A 27,969-nucleotide genomic window follows, 5' to 3' on the forward strand; every position below is an offset into this window, starting at 1 on the left:
ATCAAAATACTGATAAGGGTTTGTTATAACTCTCCAAATACAATGGAGGTGTCAGAAAATATCCTCATGAAGCAAATAGATGAGGCAGCGAAGCAGGGGGAACTTCAACTACCCTGAAATAAGTTGGGGAGCAGAAACCTGCAGGTCCAGCAAAGAAAACTGTTTTTTGACAAAACTAAAATATAAGTACCTTTCACAACTCGTTCTGGACCCAACAAGAAACGGGGCATTGCTAGACCTAATATTAACCAATAGGCCAGACCGCATATCAAATATACGGTTTGGGGGGGTCACTTGTTTAATAGTGATTATTAAATAATACATTTTCATACATCCTTTGATAAGATGTATGGTGAAGGGATAACACAGATACTAAACTTCATGAAGGCGAATTTCCAAAGTCTAAAAAATTAAAGGGGTTATCCAGCTTCTTTTGCTTATTTTTTGTTATTACGCTATTGGGCTACATAGGGGCATGTAGATAGATAGCAAATACCTACCTGTGCTGCTGTCAACCCCTTTCCCCGGCTCAGAGCAATCATGTGACTGCTCCTGCCGGGATTTTGCTACCTCCTGTGATGTTACGTCAACAGTGGCAGAAGCTTGTTGACGGGCTCACAGCCGAAGTCACGTAGCCGCCCTGCTGCCGACCAGGTACAGTGCGACGCACCCCCTGCCCCTCTCATCCTCCCCTGTGTGCTGCTATCTGTGCACTATCTTCTCAACTTCATTGTATGTGCCAAGACCCTGGACAAACAGGGGGACCCACTCGCTGTCGGGAAGACCGTTTGCGCTTTTTGCCTGACGGTGTCCCTAGCCCATTATGATGTATGGGGCCCTGGTAACTGTCTCCCCCCTCATACGCTTTCTCCTCTTGTGCGCTGTCTCTGTGCACTACTGATTGAGCGCAGCATCCAGAGCTCCTGGATTTTGAATATTGCCGGGAGCAGAGACCAGGGATGTCACCAGACACCAGTGGTCAGCACTGATCTCTGCATCACTGGGACACAGCTCAGCTGTAAGGACGCCAAGAGAGCACGGGGGAGAGGAGACAATGTTGGGGCGTGGGGGACACAGCGCGGGGGGGGGGGATGAGAGATTGCAAAGAGGGGGAAGAGAGATCGTGGGGGGTGGAGAAAAGAGACCGCAGGGGGAGAAAAGAGTGCACGAGGTGGAATTGTATTATATACTGTGTTGTATTTGTGTGTATGTATATGTGTGTATGGGTCGGTGTGTGTGTTTATATGTGTGTATATACATAATTACCGTATACAATAAACACATGGTGTTTATATCTACTAATGACTCACATTAGGGGCTATATATTGTTTTCATTACATAGTACAGGGGAACTTTGGTTTACGAGAACAATCCATTCTGAGAGTGTGCTTGTAGGCTACATGCGCACGCTGCTTCTTTTTCGTGTTCACAAACTGCAGCCAAAACTGCACCTTGTCAGAGAGAGCCTGGAAATGTCACAAAAAATGTAGGTGCTTTTTTGGTGCGTTTTTGCTGCTTTTTTGGTGCGTTTTTGGCTGCAGTTTTGTCAACAATTGTTTCATGTATTTTTCAGTTCAAACAAGCCCATAAAGCTTGTTGAATTGAAAAAAAAAAAAATTAGAAATAAATAATTAAAAAAAACCGGCGTGCGGTCCCCCCCAATTTTAATGCCAGCCAGATAAAGCCATACGGCTGAAGGCTAGTATTCTCAGGATGGGGAGCTCCACGTTATGGGGAGCCCCCCAGCCTAACAATATCAGTCAGCAGCCGCCCAGAATGGCCGCATCCATTAGATGCGGCTGTTCTGGGACTGTACCCGGCTCTTCCCGATTTGCCCTGGTGCGTTGGCAAATCGGGGTAATAAGGAGTTATTGGCAGCCCATAGCTGCCACTAAATCCTAGATTAATCATGTCAGGCGTCTATGAGACACCCTCCATGATTAATCTGTAAATTACAGTGAATAAACACACACGCCCGAAAAATCCTTTATTAGAAATAAAAAAACACAAACACATTCCCTCATTACCAATTTATTAACCCCGACAAAGCCCTCCATGTCCGGCGTAATCCAGGATGGTCCAGCGCCGCATCCAGCTGTGCTGCATGGAGGTGACCGGAGAAGCAGCAGACACCGCCGCTCCGGTCACCTCCACGCAGCTAATGAAGACAGCCGCGCGATCACCTGAGCTGTCACCGAGGTTACCCGCGGCCACCGCTGAATCCAGCGGTGACCGCAAGTAACCTCAGTGACAGCTCAGCTGATCGCGCTACTGCGTGGAGCTGACAGGAGCGTGGAGGACGGGACTTTCAGCGGTGGCGGTGAGAGGGGTCCATCATCTCCCCTGTGCGGGGACAGCGGTACTTCGGGGAACTCGTGGAGGACGGGACTATCAGCGGCGGCAGCAAGAGGGGGATGGACATTGGCAGCTGAAAACATTGATTTTTCCCTCTCGCTGCCGCCGCTGCTGATAGTCCCGTCCTCCACATCATCTCCCCTGTGCGTGCACGCTGGGGACAGTGGTACTTCGGGGAACACGTGGAGGACGGGACTATCAGCGGCGGCGGCGAGAGGGGGATGGACATTGGCAGCTGAAAACATTGATTTTTCACTCTCGCTGCCGCCGCCGCTGCTGATAGTCTCGTCCTCCACATCATCTCCCCTGTGCGTGCATGCTGGGGACAGTGGTACTTCGGGGAACACTATCAGCGGCGGCAGCGAGAGGGGGATGGACATTGGCAGCTGAAAACATTGATTTTCCCCTCTCGCTGCCGCAGCTGCTGATATTCCCGTCCTCCACATCATCTCCCCTGGGGACAGCGGTACTTCGGGGAACACATGGAGGACGGGACGGGACCACTTGCCTGACCTCACTTCCTGACAAATCACCTGCGTTTTTGGTACCAAAAACGCAGGTAAAATGCACCACTTTTGATTAGCATGCATTTTTCCTGCGTTTTTGATGCCCTCATTGATTTCAATGGGTGACAAATGTTGACAAAAACGCAGGAAGAATGAACATGCTGCATTTTTTTTGTCACAAACTTTTGACAAAAAAAACGCTGACAAACTGCAATGTGCGCATGACAAATCTGACTTCTCATAGACTTTGCTGGGAAGTCAGATGTCAGAAAGTTCTGCTGACAAAACTGCAGCCAAAAAAGCAGCAAAAAAGCAGGAAAAAAAGCAGCGTGCGCATGTAGCCTAACTCCTCTAGCAAAGCAAGATTTTCCGTAGGAAATCATTGCAATGCAGACAATTCGTTCGACAACTTGTTCAGTGTCCCATCCTGGTCCCCTATTGTGCCATTCCACACATACACAAACACACACAAACATGCATGCACACACATATAATGCTCACCTTACCTTCCGTTCCATCGCCGGCCTCCCAGTTCTTGTAGTTCGCCGGTACAGGATGTGTATCTGGTAACCATTGCGACCGTTGCTAGACCTTCCGCTGCCAGCGCGCTGATGTTAAAGGCAGGCTCTGATTGGTCAGCATGCTGCCTTTGAGTAGCAGCTGACAGCGGAAGTTCCTCCCTCGTTGTGAAGGTTACCCTATACACATCCTGTACCGGCAAACTACAAGAACCGGGAGGCCGGCGATGGAACGGAAGGTAAGGTGAGCATAATATGTGCGTGTTTGTGTGTGTTTGTGCGGACAAAAGAGTGGGTTAGAGCGTGGTGGGAGTACGGAACCGGAAGAGTGTGCGGTGAGTATTTTACTCATATGGCAAAGCTTACTTGTAAACGGAGTTAAAAATTTACAGCAAACTTTGCTCATATAGCGAAATACTCGCAAACCGGGTTACTCGTTAAGTGAGGTTCCACTGTATTGTTTTATTTATCAGGTGCTGGAGCACAATACTGACAGGGAAAGTGTGTGCAGGGGGCGGGTAGAGGGCAGGGCTGGACACTGAGGTCAGGCGGGTGTGTGCAGGGGGCGGGTAGAGGGCAGGGCTGGACACTGAGGTCAGGCGGTGCCAGCTCTGACTGTGAGGTTTGGCAAACAAGCACAGGAAGATGTCATGTTTGGTTGAGCTGCAGGTAAATTAAGTGTTTGCAGAGAATAAAGGAATAATTCAAGAGGAACAAAAGTTAGAAACAAAAAATAATATAGGGATGTTTTATATGACAATACAGCACAAATTAGCTTAACATTTTTTGTGGGATTTTGTGCTCGGACAACTTCTTTAACTTAGTGCTATAAATTTAAACTGGGACAATGTCCTGAAAAATAAAAGTACAAAGCAAATGGGACACTTTAATAATCCTCCTGAATTGGACCTGTGAACAATACATACCCTAAGCGAATAAACAAGTTAGAAATAGGGGGAAACTAAATTAAGTTGTAAGGGGTGCCATAAATGACAAAAAGAAAGCCTTTATAGACTTAAGGCAAGAGGGTAGTGAGGAGGCATTAAATACGTGTAGAAAATGTAAATAAATTCTGTTAAATTCAAATCAAGGCAGCAAAGAGTGAGACAAAGGGACTCATTGCCAGAGAAAGTAAAAACAATCCAAAAATATTCAACTACATAAACAGTAAGAAACTCAAAAATAATAGTGTTGGCCCCTAAAAAATAATGTGGGTGAAATGGTGGAGGATGAAGGAAAGGTCAATCTGCTAAACGCCTTTTTCTCTACAGTATGTATCCAGGAAAATCCCATGACAGATGATATGATCAATGATACCATAAATTCCCCATTAAATGTCACCTGATAACCCAGCAGGAAGTACAGCACCGCCTGAAAATCACTAAAGTAGAAAAATCCCCAAGCCCGGATGGCTACACTCCCGAGTACTGCAGGAATTAAATACTGTGGTGGACGGACCATGATTTTTAATCACAGATTCCAAAATAACAGGAATTGTACCTCAGAATTGAAGCATAGCAAATGTGGTGCCAATATTCAAAAAGGAGACAAAGTCAACATGGGTTTGTGATTGATTGATGTCAAATTAATCTGCTCAACTTCTATGAGGAGGTAAGTTCCAGACTGGAACAGGGAAATGCAGTGGATGTGGTCTATATGGGCGTTTGAAGTGCGTTTGATACAGTGTCACACAAAAGGTTGATGCATAAAATAAGATTATTGGGAATAGGGGAAATTATGTGTAAATGGGTTAAAAACTGGCTCAGTGATAGAAAAACAAAGGGTGGTTATTAATGGAACACACTCTGAGTGGGTCACAGTTAACAGTAGGGTACCACAGGGGTCAGTATTGGGTCCTCTTCTTTTTAACATATTTCTTAATGATCTTGTACAGAGTAGAATTTCAATATCTATTATATTAAACTATAGAATAATCAGTACAGAAGATAATTCAATATTACAGAAGGATTTATGTTCTGTAAGCTGGAGGCTTGGGCTGAGAAATGGCAATTGAAGTTTAATGTAGCTAAATGTAAGGTCATGCACTTGAGCAGAGGACATTAAAGCTATAATTATCTACTTAATTGTAAAACACTGGATAAATCTGTCACTGAAAAAGACTTTGGTGTATGGGTGGACGGCAATCTCAACTTTACTGTCCAGTGTCAGGCAGCTGCTGCCAAGGCTAACAAAATAATGGGATGCATTAAAAGAGGCATAGATGCTCATGAGAAGAGCATAATTTTACCCCTTTACAAGTCACTAGTGGGACCACACTTAGAATACTGTGTACTTTTTTTGTCTCCAGTGTATAAGAAGAACATAGCTGAACTAAAACTGGTGCAAAGAAGAGCAACTAAGGTTATTATAGGAATGGGGGAATGCAATACCAAGACAGGTTATTAAACTTGGGGTTATTCAGGTTGGAAAAACGAAGACTTAGGGGCGATCTTATTAAAATGTACAAATATGAGGGTACAGTACAGAGCTATTTCTAATGCTTTTTTTTTATACCTAGCCATGCGACGTGAACAAGGATGCATCCACACGGGTAGAGGAATGGAGGTTTAATCACAGCTGCAGATTCTTTACTGTAAGAGCAGTGAGACTATGGAACTCTCTGCTACATGGTGTTTTATTGGTTAATTCACTACTAAAATTTAAGAGAAGCCTGGATGTCTTTCTTAAAAAATATAATATTACCCGTTATGTGCACTAGATTCTGTGATTGGGTGTTGATCTAGGGAACTAGTCTGATTGACGTATGTGGAGTCTGGAAGGAATTCAAGCTTGAAACTATGAAGAATGAGTGGAGACTTGTATTCCACTATAAAGGGGTTGTCTACTACTTGACAACTCCAACCTAATCAATTCAGGAACCCCCCAAAAAAGCAGATAGACCTGATCTGTTGTGTCATGTGCTGGCTGTAGCCAATAAGCGGCAGCTCTTTGGCTGTCTCTCATTCATTTTCGGTCAGTGTGGGGCAGTCCATTCTGACTAAAGTCTGCAGCTGCAACAGCCACTTATGAGCTACAGCCGGCACGTGACCCAACAAGTCCTGTTAGGCTATGTTCACATTTCCGTTGTTTGCATCAGACACATGCGTTGCTTGACGCATGGGACTGATGCGTTCTACAACATGTGACAAGAAATGTATGGAATTGTTCATAAAGAATGGATTCCGTTGGTGCAATGATTTCAGTTTAAAACTTGCGTGGGGGGGAAGAGAGAGAGAGGACTTGATTTTACCTGATTTCAGACGTTCTGCTGGGCATGCTCAGTAAAATGTGACGGATTCCTGCACTAGAATCCGTCGCGTCACGCAGGATAACGGACTCCTGCACCATAGACTTACATTATGCCTTCTGACGGATTCCAACGGAGTCCTGCAGGGTACGTTTTTTGCCGCAACAAAAAACGTTGCATACTGCGTCCCTCCCGTCCGACGGTCAGTCACAAAAAGACTGATGCGGCGGATGCAACGCAGGGTCATCAGTCACAATCCGCAGCTCATAGAAGTCTATGGGAAACAACGGAATCCGTCAAACGGATGGCGTTGTTTATCAGAGCGGCGGATTGTGACTGATCCTAAACAACGGAAATGTGAACATAGCCTTACTCTTTGGGAACAGCAATGCTGACATTGCTGGAACTGCACCTCTGTAGGAGTGAATATAAACTGTTCTCATTTTAATTGAGATCCTGAACTGGGTAAGCTGGGTTTATCCAGTATTGAGCTCCCCTTTAAGAAATCTATCTTGATGATGTTGGCCACATCCCATCCTCTTACTCCACACCGGCTTTTTCTTTTTTTTTTTCTTCTTTTTTTTTAACTTGCATGGCCTACAAATTGAAAATTTTGCCAGAATTCCGTCTTTTTACAAGTTTTTTTTTTTTTAGGGTAGCACATACAGTATATGTTGGAGCCTCAGCAGGCAGATGATTGTAGGTTCCAGAGTTTTCAGCATGGAGTGCGATTTGTTTTTAGGGTAACCACAAGGGAAACTTTGTGGGAAATTTCACAGACCCTGTTACATTCATTAGAGCCCTTGGGCACTGATGGTTTCTAAAGCTGGGTTTACACACTGCAACATCTCAAACGACATCGCTGTAACGTCACCGGTTTTGTGACGCAATAGCGATGTTGTTTGCGATGTTGCAGTGTGTGAAACCTATCAACGACCCAGCCCCTGCTGTGAAGTTGTAATCGTTACAAATCGTTCAGGACCATTCCTAGGTCCTTTGTTTCCCGCTGTGCAGCATGAAGTTTCAGTGTGTGAAGACTTTGCAGCGACTTTGTAAGCAACTTCCCTTTCAAAAGGCTGCTTATCAACGTCCCCAACAACCAGCTAGGTCGCTCTGCAGGTCCGGATCGCTGTTGAGTTGTTGGCCAGGTTTGCCTGTTTGAACGCTCACCAGAGACTTAGCAGACTTAGCAGAGACTTAGGGAGGTCGCTATTGCGTCACAAAACCGGTGACGTTACAGCGATGTCCTTTGCGATGTTGCAGTGTGTAAACCCAGCTTAACACATTAATGATCCAGCACTGGTGTTAATTTCATTGTCCTAGGACAGAGCAGAACAATGAAAGTAAAACCGCCGGTGTGAATAGTCTAACCGGTTTGTAATGTAATGGTTTTTTACTGTATTGTGAAAACTATATTTTTGTCTTAATATGCTGTGAAAGATTTATCAAAGTGTGTGGAAGGAACCTGTAAAGATAATGGCAATAGCTGACAACTGGAGTGTGACTTTCCTTCAGGGTTTATTAATCTGATTAGCTCCCTAAAGCTGGTGTCACACATAACGACGACGACGTCGCTGCTACGTCACCATTTTCTGTGACGTTGCAGCGACGTCCCGTCGCTGTCGCTGTGTGTGACATCCAGCAACGACCTGGCCCCTGCTGTGAGGTCGCCGGTCGTTGCTGAATGTCCAGCTTCATTTTTTGGTCGTCACTCTCCCGCTGTGACACACACATCGCTGTGTGTGACAGCGAGAGAGCGACGAAATGAAGCGATCAGGAGCCGGCACTGGCAGCTGCGGTAAGCTGTAACCAGCGTAAACATCGGGTAACCAAGGGAAGACCTTTCCCTGGTTACCCGATGTTTACGCTGGTTACAGCTTACCGCAGCTGCCAGTGCCGGCTCCTGCACTGTGACATGTGGCTGCAGTATGCATCGGGTAATTAACCCTAGCAAGGAGAGCAAGGAGCCAGCGCTAAGCAGTGCGCGCGGCTCCTTGCTCTCTGCACTGTGACATGTAGCTGCAGCACACATCGGGTTAATTAACCCGATGTGTACTGTACCTAGGAGAGCAAGGAGCCAGCGCTAAGCGCGGCTCCCTGCTCTCTGCACATGTAGCACAGCGACGTTATGATCGCTGCTTCTGCTGTGTTTGACAGCTAAGCAGCGATCATAACAGCGACTTACAAGGTCGCTGTTACGTCACCGAAAATGGTGACGTAACAGCGACGTCGTTGTCGCTGTCGCTTAGTGTGACACCAGCTTTATGCACATTAGATTAAGGTAATCCGAGCATACCGATCTTGGCAGGACGGGCCGACCATCTGATGTGTACGGGGCCTCCATACTCTCCCGGACAGATGATGTTTGCACAATCCTTGTTTTCCTAGGGGATATAAACTGTTGCTAGAACAGTCTGTCCAGTGACTTTCTTACCTCTCACTCTTGAAAAAACACATGAATGCATGGAAATGGAACTTTTTGTTGTTGTTGATAGGAATGGGAATGCCTAATCTTCAATTCATTACAAATTTCTCGGGGATTAACGAAGGAACATCCCAAAATAAACTACATGGAAACAGTGCAGGTTAGGAAACACAAGAAGCTACAGAAACAGATGGGTCAGGAGAGGATAGATCCTTTTTTACACTCGTCATTGTGATCACTTATAGATTTCCTGCAGCACAGATATTAAATGTGTAAATGAAACATTGGAGGGGTTTCCTCTACTTTAGAAGTTTTTCTGAATGAGACCATGGTGGAAATATAAATTCTCTCCTCCCCTCCTGGGCCAGTGCTGCTCCTCTGCGTCTCGTCTGTGTCATCCTGCAGACCAGCAGGCAACTGCAGCTGGTGAAGTGGCATCGGTCCGAGAGGGGAGTATAGCACTTTGTTTTTTTTGTTTCTTTTTATTTTTTTTATTTTTCCCTGTGGACAACATTCAGAAAAACTTTTAGGCTATGTGCCCATGAAGGGATTTTTTTTTTACATTTTTTCATGCGATTTTCCTTCTTTTAATTAATAAAAGCTAGGAAAAAGCATCCCAGCAAAGTCTATGAGAATCCTGACTTGCTGTGCACATGCTGCTTTTTTCCTTGCAGATTTTGTTGCTCAAAAAAGAAGCAGTGTGTCACTTGTTTCTGCGTTTATTTTCTGCGTTTCTATAATCCCCTGCAATGCTTTATCACTACTGGGGAGTAATTCGCAGCACTTTGCCTCACACACCGTACATACAGCATGGTGTGCGAGGCTCTCTGTAGCTCAGTAATCCGGGGTCGTCATGGTGATGACCCTGGTTTACTATGGCAGCGATCGGGTCCCTGTGATCACATAACAGGGACCTGATTGCCACAGAGAGGTAAGTGATTCCCCTGCCTGCCTTCTGAATAATTTGTTTGCACTGATTGCAGCATTAGAGGGTTAAACTGCCAGGAGCAGCATGGACACCGCTCTGGGCAGTGAGAGCCCTTCTTCTTTTTCTTGATTCTTTTTGTGCTTCTTTAGCGTAATGGCGATTGTGGGGGTACAAAGCAGGAACCCCTGCGATCACCATTACTAAAAATAAAAAGCAGAAAAAGAGGCAAGAAGATACGCATATGAAAAAACCGCACAAATGCATTAAAAATGCGTGTTTTTTTCTGCTGCGGTTTTCCTGCCAGAACATGCTTTTTTATGTGCAGAAAAGAAGCACAGAAAATAAAGCAACAGCCCATAATTCTGATACGAAAACATCGGCTGTATTCACTGTGAGCTGGAAAATAATTAAAGTGAAAATAATGTACCTGATTTTTTGAGACTGAAGAAAATTATAGCTGCCTCAATATTGTTTTACGGACAGGACAAAAAGTGACTTTATTTGTACGGTCTGTCCTGGAATTTCTGAATGATTGACATTCCAGCATGTAAGAGAGACTTGTGATCCGTTATTTCACGTTATCTTGAAGGCATTTCTTGTAGATCTTTAAGTCTATTATGGTAACTGTATTTTACAGTTGGTGCAAGTGTGGTATCAGATCGAGATAAAACCGGAAAATCAGACAGTAAAATCATGTGAATTATTGTAGTTGCACTCCAGGAAGTTTTTTAGACATGAAATCTATCATATCACCAATCGTTCTGTGTGTATAGATTGTTTGTCGGCCTTAGGGGTGCTTCACACATAGCGACAGCGACAACGACGTCGCTGTTACGTCACCATTTTCTGTGACGTAACAGCGACCTGGTAAGTCGCTCTTATGATCGCTGCTTAGCTGTCAAACACAGCGACGCAGCAGCGATCATAACATCGCTACATGTGCAGAGAGCAGGGAGCCGCGCACACTGCTTAGCGCTGGCTCCTTGCTCTCCTAGCTACAGTACACATCGGGTTAATTAACCCGATGTGTACAGCAGCTACATGTGCAGAGAGCCGGAGCCGGCAGCACAGGCAGCGTGAGAGCTGCGGAGGCTGGTAACTAAGGTAAATATCGGGTAACCACCTTGGTTACCCGATGTTTACCCTGGTTACAGCTTACCGCAGCTGCCAGATGCCGGCTCCTGCTCTCTGCTCGCTTCATTTCGTCGCTCTCTCGCTGTCGCACACAGCGATCTGTGTGTCACAGCGGGAGAGCGCCTTTGAAGAAAACGAACCAGGGCTGTGTGTACCGAGCAGTGATCTCGCAGCAGGGGCCAGATCGCTGCTCAGTGTCACACAGCGAGATCGCTAATGAGGTCACTGTTGCGTCACCAAAACCGTGCCGTAGCAGCGATTTCGGTAGCGATCTCGCTATGTGTGAAGCACCCCTTATACTAAACAGACCGGTAACCCATCAAAGAAGGTCTTGTGTATAGCACATGAATGGTTGGTCCATCAAAAGGGGCCATTACAATGCATGAAAGTGCTGTGTGCAGAGTCTCCAGTGTATTCAATGAGGTTTAGTGTCACATTTCACCCCCTTGCCCTTCTGTTTGTAGATGACCGGGGGAAGCAATTGCAATTATCACAAAATTGCATGATGACTGTTAACCAAGTGCTATAGTAGAGAAATAAACAGCGTCCCAGGGTTATTTTCCATATTTCTTTATTCCATCAAGACAGACAGGCTGCTGTGCTGAGTGCTGTGGGCGCTGCTGTGCTGAGTGCTGTGGGCGCTGCTGTGCTGAGTGCTGTGGGCGCTGCTGTGCTGAGTGCTGTGGGCGCTGCTGTGCTGAGTGCTGTGGGCGCTGCTGTGCTGAGTGCTGTGGGCGCTGCTGTGCTGAGTGCTGTGGGCGCTGCTGTGCTGAGTGCTGTGGGCGCTGCTGTGCTGAGGGCTGTGGGCGCTGCTGTGCTGAGGGCTGTGGGCGCTGCTGTGCTGAGGGCTGTGGGCGCTGCTGTGCTGCGGCAGGGGCCATCCTGAAAATGTCGGTGGTGCAAGCTTCAAATAATGGTGCTTGGAGTCGGCGCATGCGCAGATGGAACTCTCGGATCAAGATCTCATCTGCGCACGCATCACCTCCGGGCGCCATTTCTTTGATGCCCTCATCATCGACATTTGTGGATGTTGCCTACCTCACATCGCCTGCAGCATCATCCTACTCCACCACTACCACTGCCTTCTGGGAACCCCGCTCCATCACCGCTGCTGCCCTTCTGATAAGACACCACCAGATTATAAGATGGACCCCAGTTTTTTTTCTCTAAATTTGTGGTGCGTCTTATAATCCAGTGCATTTTATAAACCGAAAAATATGGTAAGTATCCTACTGCACGGGCTCACAGGCACCTTTTCCTAAGATTACAGTTTAGTTAGTGTAATCTTCTATTTGACAGTCTGAAAAAGGGATACAATTTATCACAGTGGCTCATGTGAATGGTAAATTTAATGCATCTCTAGACCCTTTTGTGTAAGGCTAGGTTCACATTTACGTTGTTTTGCATCAGTCACATGCGTTGCTTGACGCTTGTGACTGATGCGTTGTACAACGGGTAACAATAATTGAAATTCATTGTCACAAGAAAGCGGATCCTGTTGTAAAACGAGTGATCGTTTACAATAGCCGGCCGCCGGCTTTTGAGTGCGATCAGCTGATCTCCCAGCGTCTGGCTTCTGTGAACGATTAGCTGATCGGCCGGCTATTGTGAAATATCAGCTGATCGCTCTCATAAGCCGGCCACTGGCTTTTGAGAGCGATCAGCTGATCTCCCGGACGCCAGCTTTTGAGAGTGATCAGCTGATTGCCCGGCTTCTGTGAACGATTAGCTGATCGGCCGGCTATTGTGAACGATCAGCTGATCGCTCTCATAAGCCGGCCGCTGGCTTTTGAGAGCGATCAACTGGTCTCCCAGACGCCAGCTTTTGAGAGTGATCAGCTGATTGCCCGGCGGCCGGCTTCTGTGAGCGATCAGCTGATCTCCCGGCCACCGGCTTTTGAAAGCGACTGATCGCTCTCAAAAGCCGGCGGCCGAGAGATCAGCTGATCGCTCACAGAAGGCGGCTGCTGGGTGATCAGCTGATCAGCTGATCGTTCGACCGCCGAGAGAGAGCATGCGCAGCGAAATCAAAAGGATATCGCTGCTCAAAAAACGTTACAAGCTGCGTTCCTGCCGCCCGATGGTCAGTCGTTCCACGACTGATCAGTCGGGCGGCGGATGCAACGCAAGGGCATCAGTCACAATCCACTGCTCATACAAGTCTATGGGAAACAACGGAATCCACCAAACGGATTGCGTTGTTTATCAGAGCGGCGGATTGTGACTGATAATAAACAACGGAAATGTGAACCTAGCCTAACTTTAATGCTCTTGGTCGGCTTACTTTTTTGTGCCTGTTTGGTACGTGACTTTACATTTTCAGTCGCTCCCCTTCACCAAATAAGTCACGTCCCTGCTCACGAAGCCAAACCTCTTTTTCAGTGATCTAGAAACATAGTTTTAAACAGTAAATGTGTCTTAAGCTCACTTTGCACCAAAATGTGATGTAATTTTGAACAACGCTGAGGCACACTGAGAATAGCGCACCTAACCCACTGTTTCCAGAAGCACTCTTCTGTTTTCAGATTGATCTGCTGTGTGTGATAGAAGAATTGTGGACTTGTGAGATACTGTTAGCTCATCAGTATGAAACAGCTGTTGACAAGTGATAATGTGTTAAGATCAGAATAACCCTTTATGTTCCCTTTAGGAAGCCATGAACGGTATTTATATGAATATAGCAGCACACAGAATTATGACATAAGTCTAACTTTTTTGTTTTAGAATCGCAATGAGATTAAAAATGGAGCCATTCTGCGACTGACGACATCACCAGTAAGTACTGATTTGTCAGAAGTTCTTAAACGCCTGCATCATTTTCATGAAAGTGTTATCTTTTGAGTTGTAGGGTATTTTCATCTGCGTACACTTTAAATATCATGTCCTGTAATATGTTCTAAACACATTGCATTTCTTCCATTGGTTCTGAGTCATTGCTTGTGCTTTAATGTACAACAGCGTGCACTGATTTGAATGAGCTAAACTGTGGCACTCTGCAGCGGCCACTAACCATTGTAAGAACTGTGGTGTCCAGCACACTCCTTACATCCAGCTGTTGCGAAGCAGATTACCAATTTCATTATGATTACCTATCACAGAAGAGGTCATCAATATATTGGCTTCAGACAACTCCTTTAAATTGTGTAGACTGTAATCAGAGCTTCATGCCTGTGTATTGTTGAGCGCTTGTCTATATCAGCGAATGAGAACAGAATATTATAAGTTATTACTTATTTATTTTACTTTTTTAATTGTGCTTATTCTCTTCTTGTTACTTTTATTTCAATCTTTATTACCAATCAAAATGAATACCCTTGCAATCTTCACACTGGCCATTGTTTCCTTTTTTTTTTTTTTAGACTTGTACTTCCTCTCCTTTCATACTTATTATCAAAGCCAGGATTAGAGCTACACCTCTGTACACAGCTGGTAACACAGGGTGCACCATTCACATAGGCGATGTCACAGCTGACTATTCTTCCCCTCCGTTCACACTGACTTTTGCGCAGACTGAAATTTCAATACAAAAGATGGGGTCAGAGTCTGCTTCTAATGCACATTTGGATTTTCTGAAGCAAAGTGATGTTAGAGTCTAGTGGTCAGTGTGAAAATAGCAAGATTTTTCATTTTGTTTTTAAAGTTCACTACTCCGCATTAGTGGCCACATCAATGTAAATCTGTGAGGTAAGGCTTTTCTCAAATATCTTATGTAGTAAATTCTGATTTAGAGCAGAGCTATTGTGGTCCGCTCACCCCTGTCAACTGACCCCCAGGCTCCGTGACCTCTGAGATCAAGTGATGTCACGTCAACTACCAGTTAACCCGACATCACAGAGATGGGTCCCAGTCTCCATGAGTGATTACTGGGCTGTGGGTCACCACTCGTCACAGCCCAGCATTTCGCGTGCTCTCTCCTTCACTGCAGAATGCCACAAGCAAGAAGTTGATGTGACCTCACCGGATCTCAGAGGTCACGGAGCCCATGGGTCACTTGATGGGAATGTGCGGACCGCAATAGTGCTGCTCACAAACAGAATGTACTACACAAGGTATTTGACAAAAGCCTTCCCCATGAGATATATATCGATGTGGCCACTAATGCTGAGTAGTGAACCACCTCTTTTTAATAAAAATTGTAATGTGGGAAAAAAAACCCTTGCCAATTTTTTTTTCTAATTTACATTTAAAGGAAAATTGTCATCAGGTTTTCCCCATATAAAGTACAGCCAGTACCTTTATTCCTTGGATGTCTCTGCTCTTGAAATGACACACCTTACATTCGCCATCCTCCTTCCCTGCTTCATATGGACAATGTATCCTACGTCACCCGCATAGTGTCCTAATCACCCTTCTGCACAGGCACACTTCTCTCAAAGTACTGTAAAGTGTATGTGCCAGCTTTGCCTATGGGTCATCGTGTTCTTTGACCTTTCCCGGCGCATGCGCATTACAGTACTTCTCTCTGTCCTGCCGAGGGCAGAGCAAAGTGCACATGCGCTGGAGCACGATAGAAGACACTGTGTGGATGACATATGACACATCATCCACATGAAGCAGGAAAGTAGGACAGCGATCATAAGAAGAGGAGGCGCTGGATCAAGCCCAAAGATGCCCATCGGACCGGACCGTACCATCTGTGAGTGTAATAAGTCTCTTAGGTCTTTTCTGTGCCTTGCATGGGGTATTGTGCACATACATACTGCATTCTAGAATGCTATAAAAGAGGACTTAATGATACTGGCTGTACTTTACAGGAGGAAAACCTGGTGACAGGTTCCTATTAAAATATATATATGATTTAAACAATTGGTCATTTTTAGATGATGCATTCCTGTTAAATTTGCTGCCAATTTTTCATAAATATCCTGGTGATCACCCTGGCATTTGTGAATGCAGGCTTCTAGCAAAAACATGGCACTTACATGTGCTGTACTTACTGTTATCACGCCTGAGGCCTAGATATCACTTGCAGTAAATACCTTTGTGGAATTTTAAAGAGTGCATTAAGACCAGTTGATCTGCAGCATTAAACATCTACAGATTAATAGAAGTTGATCAGCGGTCATTTAATAGCCTGTTTACACAAGCCAACTTCACTTCCATGTGCGCATATGATACTTTTGTTCAAGGAAGGACATTTTCTGTTTACCCAGGACAATATTTTGTCCAGGACAATGATTTTTAAGCAAGCTTAAAGGTACACTGTCAGCGCAGAATGAATGTTTAGCCCGAGTACAGGCACTTGGTGTATCATGGTATGGCGAAACATTTAAGTGCCCATTCCAACCTGCTTGTTTTCTATCTCCATCCACCTCTTTTCTGATGCTATGAAGCCAGAGCTGTCAATCAAAGAAAAATGGAGGCTGGAGATAGAAAATAAGCAGGTGAGAAGCTTAAATGCTTCACCACATCATGATGCACCGAGCACCTGTAGTTTTTTTTTTTAAAAAATTAATTCTGTGCTGATGGAGTCCAATTAAAAGTCATTTCACCCAATGAACAAGCGTTTTGCTCCTGTCGTGTGATTGGCAGCCTGTTTACACTGGCCGAAAAATGAGTGGTCTCTGGAATGAGCTTGATGCTGTTAGTCAGCCAGTGTAATGGCAGCCTAAGTAATTTATGATTGCAAATATACTGTATATTTGAAGAAGTTGTCCGGCCTCAAAATATATATATTTTTTAAATGGAACCTGTCACCTGAAATTTCGCTATTAAACTAAAAGAATTCCCTTCTGCAGCTCCTGGTTTGCATTCTAGAAAGGTTCATCTTGCTACTGGCCCCCCTTTCTGACCTAAATAAACACTATAAAATCTTACCTTTTGCTATGTTTTATGGCCACGGGGGCGGGCTGTATTGGGTCCGTTATTCCCCCCTCCTGCCACTGTTTGCCGTCACCAGCGTCATTCAAGTACCCACCCATAATCTTCGCGCCTGCGCAATATGATCACCGGCGCTCGCAATTTGAACTGTGCTCAGTTCCGCGATACTGCCACTGGGCATGCGCCAGACTTCAGGAGCACTGAGAAACAGGAGAGCGGCGGCGTCATCTGTCAATCAACACTGGGGGACGGCAAACAGCGACAGGAGGGGGGAATAACGGGCGCAATACAGCCCGCCCCAGTGGCCATAAAACATCATTAACATACCAAAAGGTAATATTTTATAAATTTATTTAGGTCTGAAAGGGGGGCAAGTAGGAAGATGAACCTTTATAGAATGCAGCCCAGGAAAATTCAGGTGACAGGTTCCCTTTAAGCTAGGCTGTATTGTCATTTAAAACATCCCTGCATTATTTTTTTTTGTTTCTAACTTTTGTTCCTCTTGAATTATCCCTTTATTCTCTGCAGCCACTTTATTTACCTGCAGCTCTACCAAACATGAGATGTTTGACTACTGAACTTCACAGTCACAGCAGGCACTGCCCAGCCTCAGTGTCCAGCCCTGCCCTCTGCAACTCATTGTGTATAGCACCTAATGATAGTCTATATATAGACTCACACATAGGACCCCCCCACTATGTCTCTCACCCGTGCACTCTTTTCTCTCCCCCTGCACTGTCTCCTCAAGCCCCCAGCAGTCTCCCCCGCTCTGTCTTTCACCCATGCACTCTCTCTCCCCACTGAGCTCTCTCCTCTGCCCCCACAGCAGCCCCCTGCTCTCTCTCACCCGTGCACTCTCTTCTCTCCCCCTGCGTTCTCCTCTGCCCCCCAGCACCCCTCTGCTTTGTCTCTCTCCCGTGCACTCTCTTCTCTCTCCCTGCGCTGTCTCTCACCACTGCACTCTCTTCTCTCCCCCTGCGATGCAGCGCTCAGTGCTGCTGACTGCGGTGTCAGGTGATGTCACTGGGCTCTGCTCCCGGTAGTATTCAAACGCCAGGCACGCCTGACGTTGCGTTCATCAAATAGTGCAGAGACATGGGGGAGGGGTGGAGACAGTTACCAAGGCCCCATACATCATAAAGAGCTGAGGACCCTGTCGGGCAAATAGCGTGGTCCTAACGGCGAGTAGGGGCCCCCTGTTTGTCCAGGGCCATGCACATACAGGGCACAAATGGCAGGGCACAGGAGGCAGAAAAGCGTACGGAATGTGAGGAGTGTGCGGGGGAGGATGAGAGGTGGCAGGTGCTGCATCGCACTGTACTTGGTAGGCAGCAGGGCCCCTGTCGTGACATCACAGGAAGTGGCTAAATCTCGGCAGGTGCAGTCACATGACCCCTCTGAGCCAGGGGAGAGGGGGCTGCCAGAAGGGTGGGTAAGTAGTTGCTATCTACTTACCTGCCCCTATGTAGCCCAATAGTGAAATAACAAAAAAGAAAAAGAAAAATAAGCCGGATCAGCCCTTTAACTTCTAAAATAATCCTGGACAGGATGGATAATTATTAATAAATGCATCAATATAAAGAGTAGTCTAGTAGTGTAAAGCTCAGTCTTTATGCAGCGCAACACGTACAAAATGAGTTGTTTGAATTGACTTTGGTGTTTAGGTGGTATTTACTGTAACAAGTGATAATAAAAGTTACCAGAACCCAGTTTCTGGACACAATAGCCCACATAATGCAGTATTTTGCAACTATGCAGTTGAATAAAGCAAATACAGTTGTACCAAATTATCTAAAACCTATAAATTGATTTTTTTTTATAAATAATTGGATTTTTTTCTTTTATTTAAAGAATGACCACACACCCCTTCTCCACTAAAATTTAGTATTTACTGAAAAATAATTATGAGCAATTAGCTACCTGGCCTTGTGATTTTCCCACACTCCACTACAGTCTCTAGCAAACACATTTGTCGGAAAAAAACATAAAGTGAAACGTAAAGAGCGCGTCACTTTTTAATAAGCAAGGTTTTATACTCACAAATTTGTATTTATGTAATTTATGTTCTTTGTGTCCTGCTTAGACTCACACTGCTCAGCAGCTCCATGAGAGAGTACAGTCTTCAAGTATGGACGTCAAGCTAGAAGGACTGAAGGATTTGGCCAGATTTTCAAGAGATGTTACTTTTGCTCAAGAGTTCATAAACCTGGATGGCATTTACCTCCTCACACAAATGGTGGAAAGTGGGAACGAGTAAGTTTCACCTCCTTTTCATATATGGAGTTATGAAATGTAGAACCCATAGGCCAAATGCATTAAAACTAGAGCAAAGCTATGCACTGTTCTTCTTGGGACTAGTCTTATTTATTTTGTGGTATATTTTTAAATTTTACACTACATTTTGTATTATTAAAGCTTTTCCTGTAAGCCATAAGCATCTCATGAACTCTGGTAGTTTAGGACCCTACTTGATAAAAATCGGAACCTGTTGCACAGTAGAGGATCTTCTTGTGTGTTCTGTTCTTCCATTTGCACCTTGCAAAATGCAATACTTGAAACTCCTAAATATTAAGTAAACCAACTGCTGAAAGTGTTTAGTGAATTACATACATATATATATATATATATATATATATATATATATATATATATATATATATATATAATTATTTAAAAAGACTATCTGTCATGACATCAGAATAGACTTTTTCCCATTTTAGCTCAGCTAGGATTACAAAGATTATTTATATTTGCCAAATGCCAGCATAATTGGAGAGAGAATGTTTTATAGCATTTTTATTACTTTCTGAAAAAGTCAAAAGTCTACATACATTCCATCAGTATTTGGTACCATTGCTCTTAAAGGGAACCTGTCACCAGGTTTGGTGACTATAAGCTGCAGCCACCACCTACAGTGTTCTAACATGCTGTATATAAGAGCCCAGGTCGCTGTGTAGAGCGTAAAAATGACTTTATAATACTTACCTAAACGGTCAGTGCGGTGCAGATGGGTCAGATGGGTGTCTCCATTGTCTGGGTGCGGCGTCTCCTCTTTCGGCCATCTTTGTCATCCTTCTTATGAAGCATGGGTTCTTGACGCGTCCTACGTGATGCACACAGGCTGGCATTGAGGTCCTGCGCAGCCGCACTTTGATTGCCCTGAGCAGGATAGCTCAAAGTACTGTAGTGTGCATGAGCAGGGCCTCAATGCCGGCCTGTGTGCATGACGTAGGATGCGTCATACACCCAGGCTTCAGAAGAAGGATGACAAAGATGGCCGAAAGAGGAGGAGCCGCACCTGCAGAATGGAGACACCCATCTGCACCGCACCGACTGTTTCGGTAAGTTTTATAAAGTCATTTTTACGCTCTACACAGCGGATGGGCTCTTATATACAGCATGTTAGAATGCTGTATATAAGAGCCCACTGGTGGTCGCTGCAGCTTATAGTCACCAAATCTGGTGACAGATTCTCTTTAAACTGTATGACTTTGGTGAAACGTTTTGAATATCCTTCCACAAGCTTCTCACTATAGTTGATAGGAATTTGGGCCCATTCCTCATGACAGAACTGGTGTAACTGAGCCATGTTTGTATGTTGTCTTGCTCGCACCGGCCTTTTCAGCTTTGCACATACATTTTCAATAGAATTGAGATCAGGGCTTTATGATGGCCACTCCAAAACATTGACTTTGTTATCTTTTAAGCAACTTTGAAACCTGTTTGGCAGTATGCTTCCAGTCATTGTCCATTTAGAAGACACATTTCCATCTAAGCTTTAAGTTCCTGGCTGATGTCTTGAGATGTTGCTTCAGTATTGCCACATAATCTTCTTTCCTCGTGATGCCATGTATTTTGTGAAGTGCAACAGTCCCCCTGCCGCATATTAACCCCACGACATGATGCTGCCACCCCCATGTTTCACAGTTGGTTTGATGTTCTTTGGCTTCAAAGCGTCTTCCTTTTTCCAAACGTAACGATGGCCAAACAGTTCAATTTTAGTTTAGTCAGATCACAGGACATGTCTCAAAAAATTAAGGTCTTTGTTCCTGTGGGCATTTGCAAATATTAATCTGGCCTTTTTATGTTTCTTTTGAAGAAATGGCTTCTTCCTTGCAGAGTGGCCTTTCAGCCCATGTTTTTTCACTGTGGATAATGACACAATCTTACCAGCTTCCACCAGCATCTTCACAAGGTCTTTTGCTTTTGTTCTTCGGTTGATATGCACATGTCTGACCAAAGCAAGTTCATCTATGGTACACAGAACCCGTCTCCTTTCTGAGCGGTATGATGGTTGGACATTCCCATCTTGTTTGTACTTGCGTCTAATTGTTTGTACAGATGAACGGGGCACTTACAGGTATCTGGAAATTGCAATTGCGGATGAGCCAGACGTGTACAAGTCTACGATTCTCTTCATGAGATCTTGGCTGATTTCTTTTGACTTTCCCATAATGGTAAACAAAGAAGTGTTTCATTTGTGCATTAAAATTCATCCACAGGTGTGTCTCTAATTAACTCAATAAATCTATGAGAAGCTTCTAAAGACATGACATCTTAATATGGGCTGTCCCATATTCTTTAAAGGCATAGTATTCTTAGTGTATGTAAACTTTTGAGTTTACAGAAAGTAATAAAAATGGCTTAAAACATTCTCGCTCTCATTATTCTGGCATTTGGCAAATATAAATAATTTTGGTTCCTAATTGACCTAAAACGAGAAAGATGTATTCTGATTTCATGTCAGATAGTGAGAAAAACATGCAGATGTCTTTTTTTTTATAGTGTATATACATTTCTGGTTTCAACTGTATATCGATTCATCAATTTCTTGTTGAATGTACTTGGCTATCCTATTAAAATATTCTAATGAGACACAAATAGTACATATCCACTTATTTCTAATTGCTTTTATTAAAGGGAATCTGTCAGCAGGTTTTTGCTACCTCTACTTAGAGCAATATGATGTAGGGAAAGAGATCCTTAATTCAATGATATATCACTTAGATTACTGGGTGCAGCCATTCTGACACAATCAAAATTTTTAGATTTAGCCATATAGCAGAGCTGAGAGAACTTCCCCCTCCCCCGCACTAGGCTGTCATTAGAAATTTGTATATTAACAGTGAAGTGTCAATCAGAGGAGGGGGTGTGCCGGACTGCTGTGCGCGCATGACTTTGTATTCAGAGCAATGATAAGTATCCAGCTGCTTAAACAAACATAGCAAATAAACAACAGATTGGATTGTGACAAGACAGGCATCCCTGAACTTTCTGTGGTAAGCCTTGCATGCTGGCTTCAGGTTACATAGCAAAAACCCGTTGACAGGTTCCCTTTAATTAAACTATCAAGGGTATTAATATTGTTCATTGTCACTGTACTTATAACAGAACTAAAAAATGTGAAATTCTTTTAACTACTCATGTAAAACTTGTACTTCTCCAGATGTGACCAATTCTCCATGCCAGTTTTCACATTATTCATTTGTCTACTATTCGTTGAAGAATAAATTCCCTTCCGTCTAGTTTTTGTGTTGACATAAAATTTCCCTTTAATTCCTTTCGTAGTTTTAAGCTGCTTTGAAATCATATTAATCATTTCCATGATCCAAGCTAATGTCAAACCGGCATTTCCATACACTCCGAGTGCGAAGGATTTGTAGTAATAGGCAGCAAAGATCAGGAAGCACAGGAGCAGAGAAAGCTGATTACCTGCTAAAATGATAAGTGCAATGTTTGCCGTGCCGCATGTTGTACCAAAGAATCAGATAGTATTAAAGAGATTAAAGAAATGGCTTCCTAAGGTTGGAGCAAGGAGAGGGCTGTGTCTGACATTATCCCTTTTCCTCTTCTACAAAATTATACCTTTGAGGAAATGTAATTAAAAGAAAATGTGAACTGCAGCCAAATCCCATTTACTGCAAGGATATAAAGGGAATACACAGGAGCCTGTGCCTTCAATTACGCCTTGCTCCTTTGCCCCTAAGTTATGAGACGGTAGGGTATAGTTAGAAATAACTGTTTGTAGCACAGGAGCACACTACTTGTCTAAAGCAAACCTGCTAAACTCTTAAGACATCTTTGGGCTCAATTATTCAATGGTCTCTTTTTATTTGCATTGTGCTTATTTTAGATTTAATCATTGGCTCAAGAATACATTTTATATTTTGAAGAACGGAATGCTGTTCCAAAATAATACAGAACATTCTGGAAACAAATCTTATGCCCAGAATCTACCTTTTTTTTTTAAATTGTAACAAATGTGACGTGGACATGATTTGGTGGCACTTCCAAGAACCACGCACGTGTTAATGCAGCCTTTACAAACACATCAGCTGTTTTTGTTTTAAAATGGCTTTTTGTGGAGGGACATATGACCAGAGCGGCCCATCAGCCTCCTCGTTAAAAAAACACTATGCACAGGTAAGTTGTTGGAGGAGGCTGATGGGCAGCTCTAGTCACCGACTGCTCTAATATAGTGCCTTGCGAAAGTATTTGGCCCCCTTGAATTTTTCAAACTTTTCCCACATTTCAGGTTTCAAAAATAAAGATAAAAAAATTTTAATTTTATGGTAAAGAATTACCAACAAGTGGGACACAATTGTGAATGTGAACGATATTTATTGCTTATTTTAAATTTTTGTAAAAAATAAAAAACTGAAAAGTGGGGCGTGCAATATTATTCGCCCCTTTACTTTCAGTGCAGCAAACTCACTCCAGAAGTTCATTGAGGATCTCTGAATGATCCAATGTTGTCCTAAATGACTGATGATGATAAATATAAGCCACCTGTGTGTAATCAAGCCTCTGTATAAATGTACCTGCTCTGTGATGGTCTCAGTGTTCTGTTTAAAGCACAGAGAGCATCATGAAGACCAAGGAACACAACAGACAGGTCCGTGATACTGTTGTGGAGAAGCTTAAAGCTGGATTTGGTTGCAAAAAGATTTCCAAAACTTTAAACATCTCAAGAAGCACTGTGCAAGCGATCATCTTGAAATGGAAGGAGTATCATACCACTGCAAATCTACCAAGACCCGTCCGTCCCTCAAAGATTTCATGTCAAATAAGGACAAGACTGATCAGAGATGCAGCCAAGAGGCTCATGATCACTCTGGGTGAACTGCAGAGATCTACAGCTGAGGTGGGAGAGTCTGTCCATAGCACAACAATCAGTCGTACACTGCACAAATCCGGCCTTTATGGAAGAGTGGCAAAAAGTAAGCCATTACTCAAAGATATCCATAAAAAGTGTTTAAAGTAAGCCACCTGGGAGACACACCAAACATGTGTAAGAAGGTGCTCTGGTCAGATGAAACCAAAATTGAACATTTTGGGCACAATGCCAAACGATATATGTTTGGCGTAAAAGCAACACAGCTCATCACCCTAAACACACCATCCCCACTGTCAAACATGGTGGTGGCAGCATCATGGTTTGGGCCTGATTTTCTTCGGCAGGGACAGGGAAGATGGTTAAAATTGATGGGAAAATGGATGGAGCCAAATACAGGACCATTCTTGAAGAAAACCTGTTGGAGTCTGCAAAAGACCTGAGACTGGGACGGAGATTTGTCTTCTAACAAGACAATGATCCAAAACATAAAGCAAAATCTACAATGGAATGGTTCACAAATAAATGTATTGAGGTGTTAGAATGACCAAGTCACAGTCCAGACCTGAATCCAATCAAAAATCTGTGGAAACAGCTGAAAACTGCTGTTCACAAACGCTCTCCATCCAACCTCACTCAGCTCCAGTTATTTGCAAAGGAAGAATGGGCAAGAATTTCAGTCTCTCGATGTGCAAAACTGGTAGACACATACCCCAAGCGTCTGCATCTGTAATCACAGCAAAAGGTGGCGCTACAAAGTATTAACTTAAAGGGGACGAATAATTAAAAAAAATCTTTATTTTTATATAGCGCTAACATATTCCGCAGCGCTTCACATACATCAGGAACACTGTCCCCATTGGGGCTCACAATCTAAATTCCCTATCTGTATGTCTTTGGAGTGTGGGAGGAAACCGGAGCACCCGGAGGAAACCCACGCAAACACGAGGAGAACATACAAAGTCCTTGCAGATGTTGTCCTTGGTGGGATTCGAACCCAGGACCCCAGCGCTGCAAGACTGCAGTGCTAACCGAATAATATTGCACGCCCCAATTTTCAGTTATTTATTTTTTACAAAAGTTTAAAATAAGCAATAAATTTCGTTCAACTTCACAATTATGTCCCACTTGTTGATTCTTCACCATAACATTAACATTTTTATCGTTATGTTTGAAGCCTGAAATGTGGGAAAAGGCTGAAAAATTCAAGGGGGGCGAATACTTTCGCAAGGCACTGTAAGTGATTTGGCAATTTTGGACATAAGCTTCACAAAGGAAGACCTGTCAGACTTTACTTTTAAATTAATGAGTGCCGCAAATGGTAATTTCAGGATGGTCATCTTCCTACAAACATAGTACAATTGTTACAGGCTCTGAATGGAGTCCTTTCAGGTGCACGTTGTCGTCTCCTGTGCACTACGTTATTATACTTTCATGTTGCCATCCATGCGTCTTTGTTACTGCACACAATCTTCCATATAGTTCATGGTTGTCCTATAGCTATATTGCCAGGGAGTATGTTCACACGCAGCAGTTATGTGATGACTTTTATCCACAACAGACCTTTTACTATGCTTCCCTGAACAACTATTGAATCTGTCAGCAGATTTTTGCTAAATAATCTGAAAGCAGCATGCTGTAGAGACACAGACCCTAATTCCAGTGATGTGTCACTTACTGGGCTGCTTGTTGTAGTTTCAATAAAAGTGTTTCATTAGCTGGAGATTATCACTAGAGTATTAGTTTTCCTTCCTGTTTAGTATAACCCCTCTCCACCACTAGCAGCTTTCTGCCTATGCACTGTGTACACTGAAAGCTACCAATCAGTGGTGTGGGTGGAGGAATACAGAGCTCAACAATATGAGAAATGAGAATGGTCTTTTGTAAGTTAAACCGCTTTTTCCCTGCAAGGTTAAATGATTGTGCAGGGAAACAGTGGAAAGACCACAGTGACACACGGCTGCTGTGGTGTAAAGCCCCAGCATGGCCGCCGCATGGGAACATGGCTTCAAAGAAGTGGTTCACCCATATTCATTATTGGCCACAGCAAAATTATATTGAGAAACAAGGTTTCTCTCAAATACCTTGTGTTGCCAATAGTGCCTGTGAGCGTCGCTATTGCAATCCACTGATCCCCATCGCATGACCCCCAGGCTCAGTGACTTCTGATGTCTGGTGATGTCACATCAACTTCCAGTTGACCTGACATCACCACGGCCGGCCCCAGTCTCTGTGAGTCACTGGGCTGTGGGTTGCATTTCACCGCTCATCAGAGCCCAGCATCGCTCCTGCTTGTGGCGCTCTGCAGTGAAGGAGAGAAAATGAGGGATGATTTGCTGTGACGACCGGTGAAACTCCGCCCACAGCCCAGTCATTCACGGAGACTGGGGCCGACCGCAGTCATGTCAGGTGAACAGGAAGTTGACGTGACACCATCTGATCCCTGAGGTCATGGAGCCCAGGGGTCAGGTGATTGGGAAGAGCGGACTGTAGTAGAGCCACCATAATATCAATGTGGCTAATAATGAATATGGGTGAACAACCCCTTTAAGTTACTTTCACATGCAAACAGTGCTTATGGCAAAATTGCAAGCATGTTTTACTGTCAATTGCAGTCGTTTTGCAATGTTTTGGAGGTTTTTTGTCAGACTTTTACAAGCAAAACATGTCCTTTTTGAATCTTGACTTAGTTATATACTCCTGTGGTTAGTGAATTTAATCTCTGCTTGCTGTAAAGTAGGTCATCTCATTTTTTTTTATTAACTTTCAAAAGGGAATATAGAGAAGGTTTAAGCAGGTGAAAATTGTAATCTGATATACAGTACAAATTAGAACTGATTAGCGCTGAATTAAAGGGGTGGTCCATACCTGTAATGTGCTTCCTAGAAATCGGTATTTATACATCCTAAGCACTTTTGTAATTAGCTTCATTATGAAATGCCCTACACTTCTCCCTTTATAGCTAATCCTTAGGCATCATTGGCTCAGATGGTAGTGTACCGCCCCGGGGCTCGGCCGCAGCCGAGCCGCTCGGATCCGGGCTCGTCGGTGGGTGGCTCGAGCGCCTCCGGACCCGGGGGTCACGTCGCTCTGAAGGGAGGCTGGCGCTACGTGAGGGGGTTTCGGTGGGGAGGTTCACGGCCGGAGCCGTGGTTTTTGGGTTTAAGTTCGTGACGCCACCCACGGGTCGTGGCGAGTGTGGACACCACCGATGCCGTTGACTAGGCTCTCGGGGATGGTGTTGCACAGCCAGGTGTTGACCCCTCCGTGGATAGGGGGTTGATGGTCCCGGGGCCCGGTTGTTGGGGTTAGGGTGCGGGCGTGTTGGCGTGATGTGGGGCAGTGCGCGGCCCGAGGGCACTGTTGTATTCACTATGACAGATACACCAGAGTCTCTGTTAAACCAAAAAGATGGTGGTCGGTGCCCGCAGCCAGCTGCGTCTGGTCCCCCACCCGGTTTGGTGGTCCCCGCCTTTCTCCTGCACCTCGTTTGTATATTTTGGCTGCCTGCGCTTCAGCGACGGGAGTCCGCTCCCTGGCTTTGTGTGTGTCGGGAGAGCCCATTTGCCCGCAGAAGCTGGCCCGTGTGATCTCTCTGCCTGAGCGGTGGCTTTCTATCCCCCTCGTTGGGCTGTTTTCTTCAGTCGGGACTTGGGTGGAAAAGAACCTAAGGTCCAGACCCCAATCAGTGAATTTGACTCGGTCCAGTGGCTTCTGGGCCTCGCTCTGGGTCTGAGTACCCCTCCTGGTGCTCCGGTTTCCAGTTGGTTCCCCGGTTCGGTACCGGCGGGCCACTACCCTGTCCCTGTCCATTACGGTTCCACCAGCCGTCTTCCCGGCTCCTGCAGGTGGCAGCCACCGTCTGCCTCCTGGCTACAGGGTATCCGGGCTATGACCCAGATCCCCGACAGACGTTTTCTCC

The 27,969-nt window shown here is 44.5% G+C and overlaps 1 protein-coding gene across 2 annotated transcripts in view; it reads left to right on the forward strand.

Moving 5' to 3' along the window:
* Positions 1-27,969, forward strand: part of ELMO1 (engulfment and cell motility 1) — a 512,012-nt gene that overhangs the window by 138,339 nt on the left and 345,704 nt on the right. For both annotated transcript variants that reach the window (XM_075315126.1, XM_075315127.1), the window contains exons 6-7: positions 13,838-13,888; positions 19,017-19,186. In XM_075315126.1, coding sequence (XP_075171241.1) covers positions 13,838-13,888; positions 19,017-19,186 — 221 coding nt within the window. The remainder of the gene's footprint in view (positions 1-13,837; positions 13,889-19,016; positions 19,187-27,969) is intronic.

This window comes from Anomaloglossus baeobatrachus, chromosome 6 (assembly GCF_048569485.1).
Source record: "Anomaloglossus baeobatrachus isolate aAnoBae1 chromosome 6, aAnoBae1.hap1, whole genome shotgun sequence".
In the NCBI taxonomy this organism is placed as follows: Eukaryota; Metazoa; Chordata; class Amphibia; order Anura; family Aromobatidae; genus Anomaloglossus; species Anomaloglossus baeobatrachus.